Source organism: Mustela nivalis (genome assembly GCF_964662115.1).
Source record: "Mustela nivalis genome assembly, chromosome: 16".
Lineage (NCBI taxonomy): Eukaryota > Metazoa > Chordata > Mammalia > Carnivora > Mustelidae > Mustela > Mustela nivalis.
The window spans coordinates 33,331,875-33,353,205 of record NC_139035.1 but is presented as its reverse complement, the minus strand read 5'-3'; the positions used below and the strand labels follow the sequence as shown (position 1 = coordinate 33,353,205).

Genomic DNA, 21,331 nt, shown 5'->3' with positions numbered 1-21,331 from the left:
AGGGCACCTGGGTCGTTCAGTCAGTTAAGTATCTGACTCTTGATTTCAGCTCAGGTCCTGATCTCAGGATGGTGAGATCGAGCCCCACACTGAGTTCTGTGCTCAGTGGGGAGTCTGCTTGTCCCTCTCTCTCTGCTGCTCCCTCTACTCACTCAATCAAATAAATAAATGAGTAAAATCTTTTAAAAAATTAACATAGAGAATAGCCTAAACATTTCTGAGAAGGAAGTGTTCTTCCAGAAATTAATCACACTATACTATAGTAAAAACAACAACAACAAAAAAAAAACACTACAGTAAAAAAAAAAATTATATATATATATATATATACACACACATACATACATACACATATATGATCTGGTACTGGCTCAGGGATGTAGAGTTCAAGCGTACTGGAGAATGACTAGAACACTCATGAATTTCATAATAAAAACTGGTACTTGAAAATAGTTGGAGAGAGGACAACTTATTTTATAGATGTTCCTACTTCGCCACTGGGTCGGAGTGGGTAGGGTGGAGTGGAACCTATCTCACACCATATACTACAATGAATTTCAGATGCACCCACGACTTAAATGCAAACAAATCAATCAGAATGCATGGTTGAAATGACTGTATATTTCAGCATGGGGAAGACCAAAAGGTTAAGGCAAAACACACATAGCTATTAGGATAAGAGCAATACACCCTACTACCTGTTAGTATAAAAATACACATTTAAAGTCCCCTGATGGGAGAACAGTTTATATAAACTGTGGCATATCTCTTTTTTTTTTTTTTTTAAGATTTTATTTATTATTTGAGAGAGAGAAAGAGAGCACAAGCAGGGTGAGGGACAGAGGGAGAAGTGGACTTTGGGACTCAATCCTGGGATTCCAGGATCATGACCTGAGCTGAAGGCAAGACACTTAACTGACACACCCACACACCCCTAAACTGTGGCATATCTTAAAGTCACCATTAAAAAGGATGGGATAAAATAAATCTGAATACAACACTAATCCAGGAAGTGGAAAAAGTGCAAGTTTCAGAAAAATATGAACAGCATGATGCCACTTTTATTCAAGAATGAAGTAAAAATTTATACCAAAATATGTGTAACTACACAGAAAAGGATACTTATATACAGAAACAGGTAAAAAGTTTACTATTTAAACTATTAAGTGATTAAGTCAGGTAATGGACTAAGAGTGATTAACTCCCTAAACTATTAAGTGATTAACTGAGGTAATAGACTAGAGAAAGAGTAAGAACCCATCTTTTATTCTGTATACTTTTGCAAAGTTTGAAATTTTATAAACTTACATTCGTATACTTACATATTAAAATTACAAAAAGCAATCTATATCCAATAGTATAAAAATCTTAAAAGAAACTTGACTAGTAAAATTAAAGCAAAGAAAAAAAGCCTAGAAAACACTTACTCACTTCATGATAACAATACTTTCATTTATAATGAGTTCTGACAAATCAACAAGAAAAATATTGTAGAAACCTAATAGAAAAACGAGCAAAGGGCATGAATAAAACAAGGCAGACCAAAAAAAGTTCAGCTTCACTGATAATTAAGAAAATGTAAATTAATATAGGACATCATTTTTAAACCATCACTTTGTAAAACTTTTTTTCCCAAAGATTTTATTTATTCATTTGAGTGAGAAAAAGAGAAGCATGTGCACAAGCAAGGGGAGTGGCAGACTCCCCACTGAGCAGGAAGCAGGACCCAGCTCAATCCCAGGACCCTGAGATCACAACTGTGCAGAAGGCAGACACCCAACAGACTGAGCCAACAGGGGCCCCAGCGTCAATAGCAGTAGGATAAAGAGTTGCTGAACCTGGAGGTGTAGTTGTTGAACTCGGAGGCATAGTCGTATGAGGAGACTCGGGTTCTGAAAAAATTAATTTGTTTCAATTCACCAAATTTATTAATACAAAATTATGGATTTAATTTTGATTTTAAAAGATTATTTCTCAAAGTGAAAAATACTTACCTTTTAAACTTTGTAATTCTATTTCTGGGAATTTAACCTAAATATCTATTTGCACAAGTACATGAGAATGTATGTGTAACATTGTTTGCTATAGCTTTGTATTTTAAAATGGAAATCCCGGAAGCTAAATGACAATAAGTCATACCAATAATGGAGTTCAAAGATAGCAACTTTGAAATCTGGAAAATATTTCCTTCCAACCATAGCAAAATAATCTTTCAGTTCTTAAGCAGAGTAGCTTATCAGCAGAACTGGCAAGAAATCCCTCATTTCATGTCAATGAATAAGGACTATTACTGCCTTCAGTGGCTATGAAATTTATTTTCTATTCCTAAATAAAAATGCCCAGTAAAAAGAAAAGAATAATTCTATGAAACAAGGAGTTTGGTGGGGGTGGAGAATGGAAATACACGTCTTACTCTGGAGATAGCAGAAATGCTCCAGTTTAAACTGTGCTACAAAAACAAAACAAAACAAACCAATTCCAGTACCCAGCACCAACACCAACACTGAAAACCAAACTAAACTGGTTGCAGTCCAGCAACTGAAACAGTCCTGGACCAGGAAGACACCCTAAAGGGCCCGAGAGATCCCTTTTACAAAGAATAAAACAGCAAAGTAAAAGACACAGAAAATATATATGTTAAAAACAGAAGACAAGGACCTTCCTCTTCACTAATACTCATTCAAGTGATATCATATGAGCTACTTTTAGGAGCTTCCCATATGCGAGGGACTGTGCTGTTTCAAATGAATCCCATGAAAAGTTTACCAGCACTCACTAGGGAAGGCATTAAAATCATTTTACAAATACATACACATTGAGGAGTCCATAACTTGCCCACGTTTACATACCTGTTTCTAACTGTATGCTATGGCAAATCCGTTTTGGGGACTGTTAACAACTTAAAAATGACTACCAGTATGTTCTTCCTCCTTTCGTTACTGAGCATAATGAATGCATGTAAAACATTAGAGATTTAGATGATTTTGAAAAATATAAGCAGGAAGGTACTAAACCTGAGACACTTGGAATAGGTGGTTTTGTACTGGGAGGAGTCAACACTGGAAAACAAAATAATGTAGATGCATCAAATGATTGGGAGTTATTGCTGGCATGTGCACCAGGAATTTAAAGGATTTTTGGAAAAGACAAGCAGAAAGTTACTAAACCTGTATGGTTCAAAATCGGAGGACTGGTACTGGAAGGAATCAGCACTGGAAAAAAAAATAATGCAGACTTGATCAGCTTGATCAGACTTGATTTTTGAAAAATACAAGCAGAAAGTTACTAAACCTGTATGGTTCAAAATCGGAGGACTGGTACTGGAAGGAATGAGCACTGGAAAAAAAATAACGTAGACTGGGAACTATTGCTTTCTTTCCATTATTATGAAGCATACCTTCCATTCTTAACTCATTTAGGTAAAAATTTCCATGCTTCAGTTTTCTGAAAAATGGCATCATTCAGTTTTGCACATAAAAAAAGCCAAACGAGAAATGTATATACTTCTGTGACATACCTAACATGCAAAGCCCCTATGAAAACAGAAAATTACACAGCAGAATTCTTTTGTGAATTCCGTCATACATCTGTCAGGGAAATGAATACAAGACAGAGTTAAATACTAAAATTGCTTCTATTCAACTATTTGGCATCACTGTTATTTAATGTCGAGGAAACAAAATTAAAAGGAAAAAAAAAGACAAAAAGGCAAGTGACACCTACTGTACCTTTAAGACACGTTGGCTTCGCAGGCTCCCAAGTACTGTTACTACCACAGACTGCTGTGTTCTCACCCTCATGGTAATAACCCGGGTCGCATTCAAATGTGACTGTTGCTTTGTAGTAGTATTTTTTTCTGAATCCTGATAACAGTCTTCCATTTTCAGGGTTTGGAAATGGACATTTGACGACTGAAATGGAAAGAAAGTCCAGAATTAATGGAAAGCTGCTTGAACACAGGAACAGAAGAAATGGTACGAAGTAATTTCCTGCCAGAAGAGACATACAAGGAATGAAAGGCAAGGTGTTAAATAAAAGAAAATTTAAAAACACCAAAGAAATCTGTATGCATATAAACATTTTAGTCCTCAGATTTAGAGAAATCTAGTTAACTTTTTTCCACCTAGAAAGACTAGCATTATAGTTTATTGGCTTTCCTGTATTTTTTCCCATTACTGACAAGGCTTGAGAAAGACTGACCGCCACATACAAATCTGGGGTAAGTTCAAGAGCAACCTTAAATCCCCCTCTGTTCTAGGATTTTTCGCAAGGTCATGTTGACACTGTTTTCCTAGAAGCTGGGGAACACCTTCTGAGAAGGCAATACTTGAGCTCAAAGTTAGAAGTTGAAAAGCAGGCAGCCATGCAAAGAGAGGCAAAAAGGAAGTTCTCAGGTAGCAATAACATACACAAATGGAGAAAGGCCAATGGAGTTAGGGCAGCATTTTCCAAACATCTTGGCCGGCAATCCAGAGATCAAACAACACATTTCCTGCTGTAAAGCCGTATATGAGCACATAGGCCTGAAATACAAGTTAGCCTCATACCTGTAATTCTAATGATATTGAGCAACTTCTCATGTACTTTTCACCACCCATATATTTTCTTTGATGAAACAGATGCATTCAACCTTTGCCCATTAAAATAAAATAAAAACTGGGCTGTTTTCTTATTATTGTGGGCTTTTTTTTTTTTTTTAAAGATTTTACTTATTTGTCAGAGAGACAGAGAAATAGAAAGAGAAACAGCATGAGCAGGGGGAGTAGCAGGCAGAGGACAAGCAGGCTTCCCACTGAGCAAGGAACCTGAGGTGGGACTTGATCTCAGGACACTGGGATCATGACCAGACCTAAAGGCAGACACTAACTGACTGAGCCACCCAGGCATCCCTTATTATTGCATTTTAAGAGTTCTTTACATATTGTAGATATAAATCCATTATCAGGTATGAGTTCTGCAAATATTTTGTCTCCAGTCCATGGCTAATTTTTAAAAATTCTTTTATCAGTGTCTTGTGAGAGCAGACATAGCGGACTTTTAAAAAGTCTATTTCATTAATTTATTTCTTCATTAAAGGATCAAGCTTTTATGGTTATACTTAAATCTCTGGCTAGGTCACAAACATTTTCTGTTTTATAGTGAAACTTTTATAGTTTTAGGTTTAGTCTATTATCCATTTTGAGTAAGCATTTTTATATTAAACTAACACGAGTTAAGGGTTCTTTTTGGTATTTTTGAATATGCATGTCTAAATATGCCTGTATTTTTATCATTTTCCATTGATTTGTTTGTAAACTGTGATTAAGATCAACTAGACATACCTGGAAGGGTTTATTTCTGGACTTTATTCCATTCCATTGCTGTATAAGGCTACTCTTTCAACAATACCACACTGTCTTGATAATATGCTTCATACGATGTTTTATAATTAAGTCCTTAAACCAAAAGCAAAAATGCTTTGAATATTTTGCTTTGTCTTTTCAGACTAACTTTAGATTCAGCTTGTCAATTTATACAGAAAATTCTGCTGGGAGTTTTATTGGGGTTGTGAATATAAAGATCAGTTATGAAGAAATGACATTTTTATTATACAGAGTGTTCTAATTAATGTTACTAAATTTCTATTATTGATATTATTGAGATAGTCTTTCTTTTAGTAAGTGTTTAGCTGTTTTTAGTCACTCAAATCTTGCACGTTTGTCAGAATTATACACAAGTATACAAGTTTGAAGTTCTAAATGAAACATCAACATTCTCTAATGGTTTATTGCCAGTATGTAGACATAGAGTTGATTTCTGTACATTGATCTTCTGTCTCACAACCTTGCTAAAACTTCAATCTTTCAAATCTTCTACCACCTAATCATCTCATGAGTGAACATAGTATATTTTATTTCCCTCTTTCCAGTGTGTTCCTATATCCATCTCTTGCTGAATGCTGAATACAATACAATGCTGAATACAGTGGTGATTGCAGGCGTGCTTGTCTTGTTCCTACCTTAGAGGGAAATAAATTAGTCTTTCATCATTAAATATAATGCAAGCTGTGGCATCTTTATCAGGTTCAGATAGTTCTGCTCAATTCCTGGTTTGCTGTGTTGCACAAAGAGTGGTATTTTGATATGTTGTGCTCTTTATTTTTATTCAATTCAAAGCATGTTCTGATTTTCCTGTGACTTTTCCTTTGACTCATGGATTGAGTGTCTTGTGTAATTTTCAAGTAGTTGGGGCTTTTTTATATATCTTTGTTTTCTACATTCATTTCATTGTGATCTGACATTACACTCTGCACGATTTCAATTAAAATTTTTTTAAACTACCATATTTTGTAGAATATGGTGTTGGAGAATGTTCTGCATGTACCTCAATAGAGTACATATTTTGCTGCCCTTCAGTGGTTCTTTCTTCCAAGAGTCAAATCCCTTCCAGAGTCTCCCTGCCTCTGGCCACTCTTTACAGCCTTACACACTATTATTAAAATACGTTTTGTCCAGAGTTTACCATTCTTACTTGGGAGAGGGTTAGTCTTTTACAATTTGCTCTACCAGTTCCTGTAGCTGGAACTCTTAGACATCTTGTAATACAAGATAAAACTAATTTTTTCTAATTTCTTATTTTTTATTAACATATAATGTATTATTAGTCCCAGGGGTACAGGTCTGTGAATCGCCAGGTTTACACACTTCACAGCACTTACCATAGCACATACCGTCCCATCATGTCCATAACCCAACCACCCTCTCCCTCCCGTCTCCCCTCAGCAACCCTCAGTCTGTTTTGTGAGATTGAGTCTCTTATGATTTGTCTCCCTCTCGGTCCCAATTGTTTCATTTTTTCCTTCCCTACCCACCAAAACTCGCCCGTTGCCTCTCAATTCTTCATATCAGGGAGATCATATGATAACTGTCTTTCTCTGATCAACTTATTTCACTCACATAATAATACTTTCTAACTATCCACGTTGTCGCAAATGGCAAGATTTCATTTCTTTGATGGCTGTGTAGTATTCCATTGTACATATCAACCACATCTTCTTTATCCATTCATCTGTTGATGGGCACCTAGGTTCTTTCCATACTTTGGCTATTATGGACATTGCTGCTATAGACATTCAAGTCACGTGCCCCTTCGGATCACCACATTTGTTTCTTTAGGGTAAATACCCAGTAGTATGATTGCTGGGTCGTAGGGTAGTTCTATTTTCAACTATTTGAGGAACCTCCATGCTGTTTTTCAGAGTGGTTGCATCAGCTTGCATTCCCACCAACTGTGTAGGAGGGTTCCCCTTTCTCCACATCCACCAGTATCTGTCATTTACTGACTTATTAATTTTAGCCATTCTGACCGGTGTGGCAGAATCTCATTGTGGCAGAATCTCATTGTGGTCTTGATTTGTATTTCCCTGATGCTGAGTGATGTGGAGCACCTTTTCATGTGTCTGTTGGCCATCTGGATGTCTTCTTTGCAGAAATGTCTGTTCGTATCCTCTGCCCATTTCTTGTTTTTTATAGATATCTTTTTTTTTTAAGATTTTATTTATTTATTTGACAGAGAGAGATCACAAGTAGACGGAGAGAGAGAGAAAAGGGAAGCAGGCTCCCTGCTGAGCAGAGAGCCCGATGCGGGACTCGATCCCAGGACCCCGAGATCATGACCTGAGCCGAAGGCAGCAGCTTAACCCACTGAGCCACCCAGGCACCCTGCCCATTTCTTGACTGGATTATTTGTTCTTTGAGCGTTGAATTTGGTAAGTTCTTTATAGATTTTGGATAATAGCCCTTTATCTGATAATGTCGTTTGCAAATATCTTCTCCCATTCTGTCAGTTTTCTTTTGGTTTTGCTGACTGTTTCCTCTGCTGTGCAAAAGCTTTTGATCTTGATGAAGGCCCAATAGTTCATTTTTGCCCTTGCTTCCCTTGCCTTTGGCAATGTCTCTAGGAATAAGTTGCCATGGCTGAGGTCAAAGAGGTTGCTGCCTGTGTTCTCCTCAAGGATTTTGATGGATTACTTTCTCACACTGAGGTGAGTCATCCATTTTGAGTCTATTTTTGTGTGTGGTGTGAAGAAACGGTCCAGTTTCATTTTTCTACATGTGGCTGTCCAATTTTCACAACACCATTTGTTGAAGAGACTGTCTTTTTTCCATTGGACATTATGTCCTGCTTTATCGAAGATTAGTTGACCATAGAGTTGAGGGTCCATTTCTGGGCTCTCTATTCTGTTCCATTGACCTATGTGTCTGTTTTTCTGCCGGCACCATACTGTCTTGATGATGACAGCTTTGTAATAGAGCTTGAAGTCTGGAATTGTGATGCCACCAACTTTGGCTTCATTTTCAACATTCCTCTGGCTATTCAGGGTCTTTTCTGGTTCCATATAAATTTTAGGATTATTTGTCCCTTTTCTTTGGAAAAAATTGATGGTATCTTGATATGGATTGCATTAAATGTGTAGATTGCTTTAGGTGGCATAGACATCTTCACAATATTTGTTCTTCCAATCCATGAGCATGAAACATTTTTCCATTTCTGTGTGTCTTCCTTAATTTCTTTCATGAGTACTTTATGGTTTTCTGAGTACAGATTCTTTGTCTCTTTGGTTAGGTTTATTCCTAGGAATCTTATGGTTTTGGGTGCAATTGTAAATGGGATTGACTCCTTAATTTCTCTTTCTTCTGTTCTGTTGTTGGTATATAGAAATGCAACTGATTTCTGTACATTGATTTTATATCCAGGCACTTTACTGAATTCCTGTTCAAGTTCTAGCAGATTTGGAGTAGAGTCCTTTGGGTTTTCCACATAAAGTATTGTATCATCTGCAAAGAGTGATAGTTTGATTTCTTCTTTGCTGATTCAGATGCCTTTAATTTCTTTTTGTTGTCTAATTGCTGAGGCTAGAACTTCTACTACTATGTTGAATAACAGTGGTGATAATGGACATCCCTGCCTTGTTCCTGACCTTAGCGGAAAAGCTCTCAGTTTTTCCTCCATTGAGAATGATATTCACAGTGGGTTTTTCATAGATGTCTGTGATGATAGTGAAGTATGTACCCTCCATCCCTACAGTTTGAAGAGTTTTGATCAAGAAAGGATGCTGTACCTTGTCAAATGCTTTTTCAGCATCTACTGAGAGTACCATATGGTTCTTATTCTTTTAATAATGTATTGTATCACGTTGATTAATTTCAGATGTTGAACCAACCTTGCAGCCCTGGAATAAATCCCACCTGGTCGTGGTGAATAATGCTTTTAATGTACTGTTGGATCCTGTTGGCTAGTATTTTGGTGAGAATTTTCGCATCTGTGTTCATCAGGGATATTGGTCTGTAATTCTCTTTTATGATGCAGTCTTTGTCTGGTTTTGTATCAAGGTAATGCTGGCCTCAAAAAATAAAATTGGAAATGTTCCTTCCATTTCTATTTTTTGGAATAGTTTTAGGAGAATAGTTATTAATTCTTCTTTATGTGTCTGGTAGAATTCCCCTGGGAAGCCACCTGGCCCTGGGCCCTTTTTTGCTGGGAGCTTTTTGATGATTGCTGTAATCTCCTTACTGGTTATGGGTCTGTTCAGGTTTTCTATTTCTTCCTGGTTCAGTTTTAGTAGTTAAATGTCTGTAGCAATGCATCCATTTCTTGCAGATTGTCAAAATGGCTGGTGTATAGTTGCTCATAATATGTTCTTATAGTTGTTTGTATTTCTTTGGTGTTGGTTGTGATTTCTCCTCTTTCATTCATGATTTTATTTATTTGGGTCCTTTCTCTTTTCTTTTTGGTAAGTCTGGCAACGGTTTATCAATCTTATTAATTCTTTCAAAGAACCAGCTCCTAGTTTCGTGATTTGTTCTATTGTTTTCTTGGTTTCTATTTCATTGATTTCTGTTGATCTTTATTATTTCTCTTCTCTTGCTGGGTTTAGGCTTTCTCTGTTGTTTTTTTCTCCAGCTCCTTCAGGTGTACGGTTAGGTTATGTATTTGAGACCTTTCTTGTTTCTTGAGAAAGGCTTGTATTGCTATATATCTTCCTCTCAGGACTGCCCTTGCTGTGTCCCACAGACTTTGAGCCATTGTGTTTTCATTATTATTTGTTTCCATGTATTTTTTCAATTCTTAATTTCCTGGTTGACCCATTCATTCTTTAGACTCCATGTATTTGGGTTCTTTCCAAATTTCCTCTTGTGACTGAGTTCTAGCTTCAGAGCATTGTGGTCTGAAAATATGTTGGGAAAATATGTCTGGGAAAATATATTGGGTAATATGTCCCAATCTTTTGATACCAGATGAGATTCTGGAGAATTCTGAAAAGATTCTGGAGAATTCATGGAGAACATGCTGGAGAATGTTCCATGTGCACTAGAGAAGAATGTGTATTTTGTTGCTTTGGGATGGAATGTTCTGAATATATCTGTGATGTCCTTCTGGTTCAGTGTGTCATTTAAGGCCTTTATTTCCTTGTTGATCTTTTGCTTGGATGATCTGTCCATTTCAGTGAGGGGGTGGTTAGAGTCCCCTACTATTATTTTATTATTGTCAATGTGTTTCTTTGATTTTGTTATTAATTGCTTTATATAGTTGGCTGCTCCCATGTTAGAGGCATAGATATTTAAAATTATTAGATCTTCTTGTTGGACAGGCCATTTGAGTATGATACAGTGTCCTTCCTCATCTCTTATTATAGTCCTTGGCTTAAAATCTAATTTATCTGATATAAGCATTGCCACCCCAGCTTTCTTTTGATGTCCATTAGCATAGTAAATTGTTTTCCAGCCCCTCACTTTAAATCTGGAGGTGTCTTTGGATCTAAAATGAGTTTCTTGTAGAGAGCATATTGATGGGTTTTGGATAAAACTTATTTTTAGGCCACTGTATGCTCTTTTGATGTTTCCAAAGAAAAAAATCCTAAGTCATACATACACACAGGAGTTCACAATGTATTAATTAGAATGCCAAAAAATGTAGGGTAAGGGCTGGGGAGTTCTATAATCAGAACTACTTTTGAGTCAGTTGGACCTACATTAAACTAAATTAGGCTCCTGGGTGACTCAGATGGTTAAGGATCTGATTCCTGATTTTGGCTCAGGCTGTGATCTTATGGGTGGTGAAAGTGAACCCTGCCTCAGGTTCCCTGCTCAGAGCAAGTCTGCTACAGATATTCTCTCTACCTCCCAATAAATAAATCTTTTAAAAAATTAAATGAGAAGCCAATTTAATGGGAGGAGCAAGCACATGTGGCTGTTTTGTTTACTGGTAGGTATTTACCAAGTGTTTCAAAATATTTAAAATGAAGAAGGAAAGGAAAATATTACCTTTACACTCAGGAGGGTTACTACTCCATACACCATTGCCAGTACAAATAAGATTACTCTCTCCAACAAGTGAATATTCATCTGGTCCATTTGAAGGATTACAACTGTAAATTACCACTTCATTATATTCAAATTCATCCTTCTCACTACCGGTATATTTTCCATTTGGTATTTTTCCAGGTGGTGGACACATTATCCCTTAGAAAGTGGGGGGAAAAAAAAAAGAGAGGACACAAAAGGCAAAAGGAAAGGAAAAGATTACAATAGCGTTAGTGAAGACCTATGAACTGCCTTCAATAAATTCATTAACATATGATTTCTACAAGCTAGGTGTAACTCCAATATTCATTTAGAAAAAGGTTTCTGTGAGAGAATATATTATCCCAAATTCAGACCAGTAAGGTAGATGTCAACTTTAACAGAACTCTTTTTCTTAAATACCTACACAAGATACCTATGAAATACCTATGTTTACCAGGAAAGCCATTTTAAGTTCTCATTATAAGAGATACTGACGGGGCACCTGGGTGGCTCAGTGGGTTAAAGTCTCTGCCTTCGGCTCAGGTCATGATCCCAGGGTCCTGGGATCGAGCCCCACATCGGGCTCTCTACTTAGCAGGGAGCCTGCTTCCTCCTCTCTCTCTCTCTGTCTGCCTCTCTGCCTACTTGTGATCTCTGTCAAAGAAAGAAATAAAATCTTAAAAAAAAAAAAAAAAAGAGATGCTGACAATTTAGAAATAAAATCTTTTAAAAAAGAGAAATGCGAATGAGAATTTAATGAGAAAATATGCTTGTGACTCAAAATAAAACTCAGGGCTGAGAAATGCTTTATAATTTATAAATATACTTGACAAGTTGAACAACGAAGGGGTTAGAAGAACTGATCCTCTGCATAGTGGAAACTCCTCATGTATCTTTTGACTACCCCCAAAGCTTAACTACTAATGGCCTACTATTGACTACAAACTTTATCAAGAACATAAAGAGATGATTAACACACACTGTATGTATGTACTACATAATATAGTCATATAATAAGATAAGCTAGAGAAAAGAAAGTATTAAGAAAATCATAATGAAAAGAAAATACATTTATAGTACTGTACAGTTAAAAAAACATATAAGTGGACTCACACAGTTAAAATATATGTTGTTGAAGGATCAATGGTATATCCATTCACTGAATCGGTAATATACAGTATCAAGATGCTATTGTCTGTTTTCACTTTCATCCTAGTAAGTCTATGGTGAAATTATCCAAATATGTATAAATTGTGTGAGAGCACAATAGACTGCATCCACACAGCTTCCTTTAAGCCGGATTTTGAAGAGATTTGCCAAATTGTGAAACAATGCCACTACTCTCTTTCCTTTGGAAAATATTTTTTTTATAAAAAAATATTAAAAAATAAAATATGTGGCATATATTGACATGCATTGAGCTTACAGTTCTTAAAAGTGAATTAATAAATATTTATTTTAAAAACTTCTTTTATTTCTAATATAATGACTACCAACAGACCTAACCACATAAAGCAAAGTGCATTGTGGTTTCTAATTTTAAAGCATAAAGGGATCCTAACAACAAAATGTTAAGAACTAGTGCTCTAGATTCTAACGAAAGAATATACTTACTTATACATAGTGGGGGATCATCACTCCAAGTCACTTTTCTTTCATCATCAGTAGAGATTTCACAGTATAGAATTCTTTGTCCAACTAGCCGATAACTGAATGAGAAAAGAGAAAGTTATTGGATTCTTTAGCAGTTAACTAGATGTATATAATAATGAAAAAAAATTTGGTTGTTTGTTTCTTATGCTATAGTAGTTTGCTGAAGATGTTCTTTAAGTGACAAATAATGAGAATGCTGACCATATCTGTAATTTAACCAGAGTTTCTACTTTAAATATACATTGGCCTAGATCAAAGAAGTCCAAATAAATCTGTTCTCTCTCTCAGTCTGGCCACTGTGCTATCTCCAGCAATCACCTTACACATTCATTTCTATGACTATGCTCCTGACGTTTTTAAAAAATATTTTATTTATTTATTTGAGAGAGAGAGAGAGAACATAAGCAGAGGAAAGATGCAGAGGGAGAAGCAGACTCCCTGCTGACCAGGGAGCCTGATGTAGGGCTTGACTAGGGGAATTAAACACAGATTTGAGCACACAGAAGAAAAGAACTGGCAAACTGGAAACTACTGAGCAGAAAGAGAAAAGACTAAAGAAAAGTACACAAGCAAAGGGACTCCTGGGACACCAATAAGCAGACCAAGATATATACTGTTAAGACTTCCAAAGAAGATAGAAAGGGCACAGACAGTATTTGAAGAAATAATGGCTGGAAACCCAAATTTGATGATGGATATGAATATAAATATCTAAAATGCTCCAGAATTCCAAGTAAGATGAACTCAAAGAGACCCACACTAAGACACATAATAATCAAACTTTCAAAAGACCAAGAAAGAGAATCTTGAAAGCTTGAAGACAGAAATGAATCATCACCTACAAGGGATCCTAAATAAGATTATCAGCAGATTTCACACCTGAAACTCGGAGGCCAGAAAACAGTGGGCTGACTGAATATTCAAGGTGCTAAAAGAAAAAAAAAAAAACTGCAAACAAAATTCCTCTATCCAGCAAAACTATCCTTTGAAAGTGAGGGAAAAATTAAGATTTCCCCAGTAGAGAAAAAATCTGAGGAGTTTGTGACCATTAGACTTAACTTGCAAGAAATCTACACGGGGGTCTGCAAGGTCAAATGAATGGACACTAGAAAGTAACTTGAAGCTGTATGGATAAATAAGGATCTCACTAAAGGTAAATACCTGAGTAATTATATTATAAAAGCTAATATTATTGTAACAATGGCTTATAAGTAAAATTTTTGTTTTCTATGTGATTTAAGACAGTAATCTTTTAGAAGAAAATAGATTATTAGTGTAGAAGCTAATATTACAATTAGTATAGAGAGCAGTATGACATCAGTAACTAAAAGGGGTGGGGATGAAGCTATAAATGAACAGTTTTTGTAATTTATTGAAATTCAAACTGGAGTGCTAGGCCTGTAGAATGTTAACTGTAGTCCCCATAGGAGCTACAAACAAAACAACTATAATATACACAAAAGGAAATGAGAGAGGAATTTAAACACTACAAAAATCAACTACACACATAATAAAACAACAATACAGGAAATGAGGAACATAAAAAGCTATAAGGAATATAGAAAAAACAGCACAATTTCAGAAGTGTTTCCTGTCACTAATTACTTTAAGTGTAAATGGATTAAGCTCTCCAAGCAAAAGACAGAGATCAGCAGAATGGAAAGAAACACATTATCCAACTGTACAACATCTATCAGAGCCTCAGTTAAGCTTCAAAGACACATACGGGTTGAAACTGAAAGGATGGAAAAAGATATTCCACACGAATAGTAACCAAAAGAGAGCAGGGGTGGCTATATTTCAGATATAATAGACTTTAAATTAAAAAACGATTACAGGAAACAAAGGAGGACATTATATTAGTAAAGGTTAAATACTCAAAGAATATAACAATTACAAACATTTATATATGCCATGACATAAATAAATATGAATCAAAAACAGAATTACGGGGGGACTGCACATTTCTCATATAGGTAATTTTATACTAATAGTTGGAGACTTCAAGACTTCAACTCACAAGAATGGAAAGACAACTAGAAAGAAGATAAGGAAAATAGAGAACTTCAACAAAGTAATAAACCAACAAGATGACACAGACAATATATAGAGCATTCTATCCAACAACAACAAAATACACATTCCTTTTAATTGCATATGGGTCACTTCCCAGGACAGTCATAAGCTAGGCCACAAAATAATAATATAATTATATTAATAACATGATCAATTATACAATGGATAGTTAATAAGATAATTATGTTAGGCCACAAATTAATATTAATTAATCAGTAGATTTTAAAAGATAGATATCATATCTGGCCATGATGGGATGAAGTGAGAAACCAATATTAAAAGGAAAACCAGAAAATTCACAAAATTGTGAAAAATAAACAACATGCTTTTAAACAACCAGTGGATCAAAGAAGAAATCAAAGGGAAATGAGAAAATACTTTCAGGTGAATGAAAATGAAAACACAGCTTACCAAAACTTATGGGATGCAGTGAAAGCAGTGCTAAGGGGGAGATTTATGACCATAAAGACTTACTTTAAAAAATGAAAGATCTGAAATCAACAACCAAACATTACAACTAAAGGTATTAGAAAAGAAAAACTAAACCAAGGTAGCAGAAGATGTAAATGCTGAAGACTAGATGGGAGATAAATAAAATAGATGAGGAAAACAATACCGAAAATCAACAAAACCAAAAGTTGGTTTTGTGAAGATCAACTGAATTCACAAACCTGTAGATAGGTGGACTAAGAAAGAGAGAGGGAAGACTCAATTCATTGAAATCGGAAATTTAAGTGGTAAGGTTACTATCAATTCTACAGAAATACAAAATATAATAAAATATAATACACTCTGAACAATTTTATGCCAGCAAATTGGGCAACCTAGATAAATAGACAAATCCCTGGAAAGACAAAGCCTACCAAACTAAACCATGAAGGAACAGAAAATATGAATAGACTTATAACTAGTAAGGAGATTGAATCATCAATCAAAATTCTCCCAATACAAAAAAAGCCCTAGACCTGATGGTTTCATGGATTAATTCCACCAAACATTTAAGAAGAACTAAACCTATTCTGCTCAAACTTTTCCAAAAAATTCATGAGGAAGTCTTCCAAATTCATTTTGAGATCAGCATCAACATGATACCAAAACTAGACAAAGGCACTGCAAAGAAATAAAGCTACAGACCAATATCTCTTATGCACAGTGATGCGTATATCATCAAAAAATACTAAACAACAAAATTCTGCAGCATATTATACACCATGAACAAGCAAGATCTATTCTTTCTCTCTTTGGCCAACCAGCAGATAGGATACAAGGATATTTCAACATAAAAAATGATCAGTGCCATATGCTACAACAGCAAAATGGACACAAACCACATCATCACTTCAAGTGATGCAGAAAAAGCATTTGACAGAATTCAACACTCTTTCATGATAAATATACTCAATGAAGTAGGAAGACAAGAAAACTATCTTAAGATAATAAAAGCCATTCATAAGAAACCCACAGCAAATATCATACTCAATGGTGAAAAGCTGAAGTCTGAAAGCTTTTCCTCTAAGATGAGGAGTAAGTCAAGGATGCCTGCTTTTACCAGTTCTATTCAACACAGTACTGGAAATTCAAGCCATAGCAGTTAGACAAGAAAAAGAAGTAAGACATCCAAAACATCCAAACTGGAAAGGAAGAAGTAAAATTATCAGTTTGCAGATGATGCAATCTTCTCTATAGAAAACCCTAAAGATTCCACCAGAACAAGGGTGTTAGTAGCACTAATAAATGAATTCAGCAAAGTAGCAGGATACAAAATCAATATTAAAAAAAATCAGATGCAGGGCACCTGGGTGACTCAGCTGTTCAGCTCTTGATTTGGGCTCAGGTCATGATCTCAGGGTTGTGAGATCAAGGCCTGCTTCCAGCTCTCTGCTACAAGTGGAGCCTGCTTAAGATTCTCTCCCTCTCTTCTGCCCTTTCCCCCCGCCACTCACGCTCTCTCTCACTCGATCACTCAAAAAGAAAAGAAAAGAAAAGAAGAAGATACATTTCCGTATTGTCCTCTAGGTGAACGCTTCTTAAATGCCCAGTATCCCCAATATATAATATTAAAAGAGCCCCACAGAATGGAGGTTTTTATTATTAAGGGCTCAGTATCTCTTTTTGAAATACTTAAACTTCATAGTAGTCACAAAAATCGAACTAACAAATCCTCATCAACATAATGGCCCAGGCTAACGAGGTGAATTCTGACATGGGAACACCTTAGAATTATCTCAATGCAAGAATATCTATAGTTGGCGATTCGACCTCCCATTTCTATAAGTTGGTCATTTTAAATAGGGTGCACTTTGTTGTCAAAAATGAAGTCATCAGGGGCACCTGGGTAGCTCAGTGGGTTAAAGCCTCTACCTTCGGCTCAGGTCATGATCCCAGGGTCCTGGGATAGAGCCCCACAACGGGCTCTCTGCTCAGCAGGGAGCCTGCTTTCCCCCACCTGTCTCTCTGCCTGCTTGTGATCTCTATCTGTCAAATAAATAAATACAATCTTTAAAAAAAAAAAGAAGCTACTTAAAAAAAAATGAAGTCATCATTGTTAATGCTTACAGTATGTTTATAGTATAGTAAGTATTATAGAATTTTCCTTTTCTTCAATTTATATTTCTTTCTACTAATTACACATCTTCTCAGTTTCAATAAAAAGCCCGAGACTTGTTAGGCTATAAGTATGACTTGTCACATAAAACAAAAATGAAGTCGACTTTATGGGAATGCTTAAGAGAAGCAGAATAAAAAAATGGAATTAGTAGTATTTATCTTATTTCCAATAGGGAACAACTTACCCCTCATTGCAAGAATAGTGAATCTGCGAACCAAAGGCAAAAGATCCATTCACAGCGGCTAACTGGCCATTTATGGGTTCTCCTGGATGCTGACATTGTTTTGCTAAAAGAAAATTTATAAATTCATTGATTCACAGTGAATTCAAAACATTTCAAAAGATTTAAATGCTTAAATGTTGAAATTAGCCTATTTCATAGCAATTTCAAAACATTTAAATTAAAATCAAAATTTTACAATGCTCTTCTGAATTCAGGAGAGTGTTACTTTCTCTCTTTGACTATTGTAAGGCCAAACTTAATATTCACATTTAACCAGGTAACCAACTGCCAAGAAAGATTCCCTGGGGATTTTTCAAAACCTGAAAAGCTACATTGTTATCTAAAACCTACATTCACATGAGAAAACAATCATTGTGCTAGTGCAGTATGCAACCTAAAATATGTGAAATCTCTAGAACAAAAACCAAAACAAAACAAAACTTCTGTACCCTTACCTGTACAAGCCTCCTGAAGAGGTGTCCACATGTTATTAGCCTGACAAATGGAAGACATGGGACGAGGAGGTACAACAGGCTTGTATCCTGGTCGACAAACAAAGTATACTACGTCCCCAGGATTATAACTGGATTTAGTAGCATTTGGCTTCATAAACTCGAATCTTGGAGGAGGATCACAGGCATCTAGGGATAAGAGAACAAGAACGTGAAAATGAAGTTACTTTCTCTCTTTGGCCAACCAGGGACGATGATGTCCCAGCAGATAGGTAATACAGAATAAATGGAATGATCCTTGGCAAGATTTTAAATGATTCTCCCAAGCTTTTAACCAAGTGGTGATAGTAGTTGAGGCTGTGCCTTGCTTATTTTCAGTAACGTCCTACTAGGTGAAGAATTTTCTTTCAACAATCAACTGAAGAAACAAAATGGATGGTTTAGGTCTAACAATATATGTAGATAAACATCCTTTCCCACTTTTTTCTAAATTCATGTCAAAACTCACCTCTCCCTTAAGAAGCCTTCTATAGGACACAGCACCCTGCTCCAATGACTCTCCCATAGTCTGAAACATACTAATGATAACCCGTCACTTCAGGCTCAGTCTCCTTGTTGCAGAAGGCAAATATCTAGAGACCAGAGATCACAGGTCTTCTTTTTCTACTCACTCAGTATCCAGTGGGTACTTCAGAAATGCTAGAGTATCAAGTGATTTTTAAATAAGCATTGTGTAGTTCACAGATCAAGATAAATATGCACAAACTCTTCCATGTAAGACTTCATTTCATGCTTCATATAAGTGAACTGAGCTTCTCACAAGTGAACAGATGCCACTCAAATATCAAAATTTACCATGAATATCCTTACCAAAAAAAAAATGTTGCTTTGGGGGCAGTATTTTAAATATAATTTCATCTTCCTCCACTCATTAATGGATCCCACATTCCTTCAGCTAGAAATTCTATATAATTCCATTCTAGATACCAATCCATTACCTCATTGAAAATCATGGAACCACCAAGAAAGAATTAAGCAACAGCATGCCACTGATTAAATAATACAAGTATTCCTTGCTTTATGCAATTTCATTAACTATTCCGAAAGCAGATAAAGAAGACAGAATTCTAGGGGCACCTGGGTGGCTCAGTCAGTTAAAGCCTCAGTCTTCGGCTCAGGTCATGATCCCAGGGTCCTGGGATAGAGACCCACAACGGGCTCTCTGTTCAGTAGGGAGCCTGCTTCCTCCTCTCTCTCTGCCTGCCTCTATGCCTACTTGTGATCTCTGTCTGTCAAATAAATAAATAAAATCTTAAAAAAAAAAAAAAACCACATACACCTAGAGTTTAAAAAAAAAAAAAAGAAGACAAAATTCCAAATATGACTTCATATAAAGTAATCTGCTTGGTGTCGGGAGCCAGTACAGGAGGCCTACTATAAGAGCTGTAAGGGACTGAATATGATTGGCTGTTCATTTAGGTCCACTCACGCGGGAGGTGCATGAGCACTGCATTCTGATTGGTTAACACTGCCTGTAAAAACGCATGCACCCGGGGTTAAAGAAGAGGAGGAAGAAAAAAGCAATTAATAAAAAAGGTTCGCCACTACGTGAGTCTCCGAGTTGTTCTTGCTGGCGAGAGCGACAAGTGGTGCCGAAACCCGGGAATCTCATCGTGAGAGTCGCACGGAGTCGGCGACGATCAGGTAAAGAGTACACCTATTTCTGTCTAGTGACAGGGAAAGTTCCTCAAGTCAAGGACGAGTGTAGAAAGCTTTCTGGGATGGGAAACGAGATGGCTGCAAAGTTCCTAGGATAAGGACGAGAGTAAAGCTTTCCGGTATGGGAAACGAGATGGCCACATATAAAATGCTGGGGCCACTTTCTAATATCCTTAAAGCAATTGGTACTCCTTTAAAAAATAAAACAGCTCGTTTGTTTTTGAGAGAAGTGGGACAAACGGCTCCCTGGTTTTTGGAGGAAGGGATATTAAACATCCCTCAGTGGGAGCATTTAGGAGAAGACCTTAGACGCGATCCGCGCACTACGCCGGGAACCCTGGCTGTTTGGTCTTTAGTGAAAGTTTGTTTGCAATCCCCGCGAGAACCCATACACCAGGCGGTGCAACTGGGAGGGGAGATCTTAGAACAAGTGAAAGAGGAATTTTGTAAAGGCTCCTTGAAGGACACTAGCTCTGAGAGTGAAAGCTCAAATGGACACTCAGACAGTGAGGGATCTAGCTCCAGCGATGATGAAAGGGGCAGAGGAGGGAAATCGCCCAAAAGCCAAAAGGTGAGCAAGATGCAAAAGGAGCTTGCAAAAAAGGAGGAAAAGCTAAAGAAGGCTATGGCGCAGCTCAAAATGCAGGAGGAAGTTATGGCGCAGTTACAAACAAAGACGGAAGTGGTAGATAACTTAGATCCTATGCCCACGCGCCCAGCCCCAACAGCTCCACCTTACGAGGGGCCTCCTCCGTATAAACCTTGCTGCACCAAGGCCTGCTATTGTGCGAGCTGCACCGCATGAGTGGCTGCCATAGTAGCCTCTCAGGAGTTTGGGTGGGAACAGGATTCTCATTCAGTCCTAAAATCCCCACTTACTCTAACTCCACCTTTTTTAGCTATAATTATACCTACCAAGACCCGGAGCAAGGCGCGTCAGCTCACCTTCTAGATAGGTGGCTGCTCTGCAACGCTGCACAGGCATGTACAGGCTTGGAAAGCCTTCACTTTATTAATGGGTCTACATGGCATAACTGTACATACAACTATCACGTAGGCTCTCGATTTGAAACAAATGTTACTTGCAATTGCACCTCAGCTAAGCACATAAGTTACTCACCAACGCCCGTCTGTGTTAGAGCTCCCTTTCTCTTCATAGTTTTTAATGCTTCTACTATTAACAAGTCATCTAGTCTCTCTTGTGAGTCCCAGAATTGTCTGCTATCAGAATGTTGGAACGCCACGGTGGGAGACTCAGCAGTAATAGCCAAGATAC

The 21,331-nt window shown here is 36.8% G+C and overlaps 1 protein-coding gene across 19 annotated transcripts in view; it reads right to left on the bottom strand.

Annotated features, from left to right (window-relative positions):
- LOC309850284 (membrane cofactor protein-like) overlaps window positions 1–21,331 on the bottom strand; it is a 44,438-nt gene that overhangs the window by 13,557 nt on the left and 9,550 nt on the right. For 4 of the 19 annotated variants that reach the window (XM_082704003.1, XM_082704001.1, XM_082703990.1 and 1 more), the window contains exons 2-9: window positions 18,340–18,525; window positions 17,846–17,948; window positions 12,939–13,033; window positions 11,304–11,501; window positions 3,729–3,911; window positions 3,168–3,212; window positions 3,015–3,059; window positions 1,839–1,892 (exon numbers count right to left, since the gene is read on the bottom strand). In XM_082704003.1, coding sequence (XP_082560129.1) covers window positions 1,839–1,892; window positions 3,015–3,059; window positions 3,168–3,212; window positions 3,729–3,911; window positions 11,304–11,501; window positions 12,939–13,033; window positions 17,846–17,948; window positions 18,340–18,525 — 909 coding nt within the window. Of the gene's footprint in view, window positions 1–1,838; window positions 1,893–3,014; window positions 3,060–3,167; window positions 3,375–3,678; window positions 3,912–11,303; window positions 11,502–12,938; window positions 13,034–17,845; window positions 17,949–18,339; window positions 18,526–21,331 lie in introns of those variants that run through there. The other 15 variants (XM_082703995.1, XM_082703994.1, XM_082703991.1 and 12 more) reach the window with 5 other exon arrangements.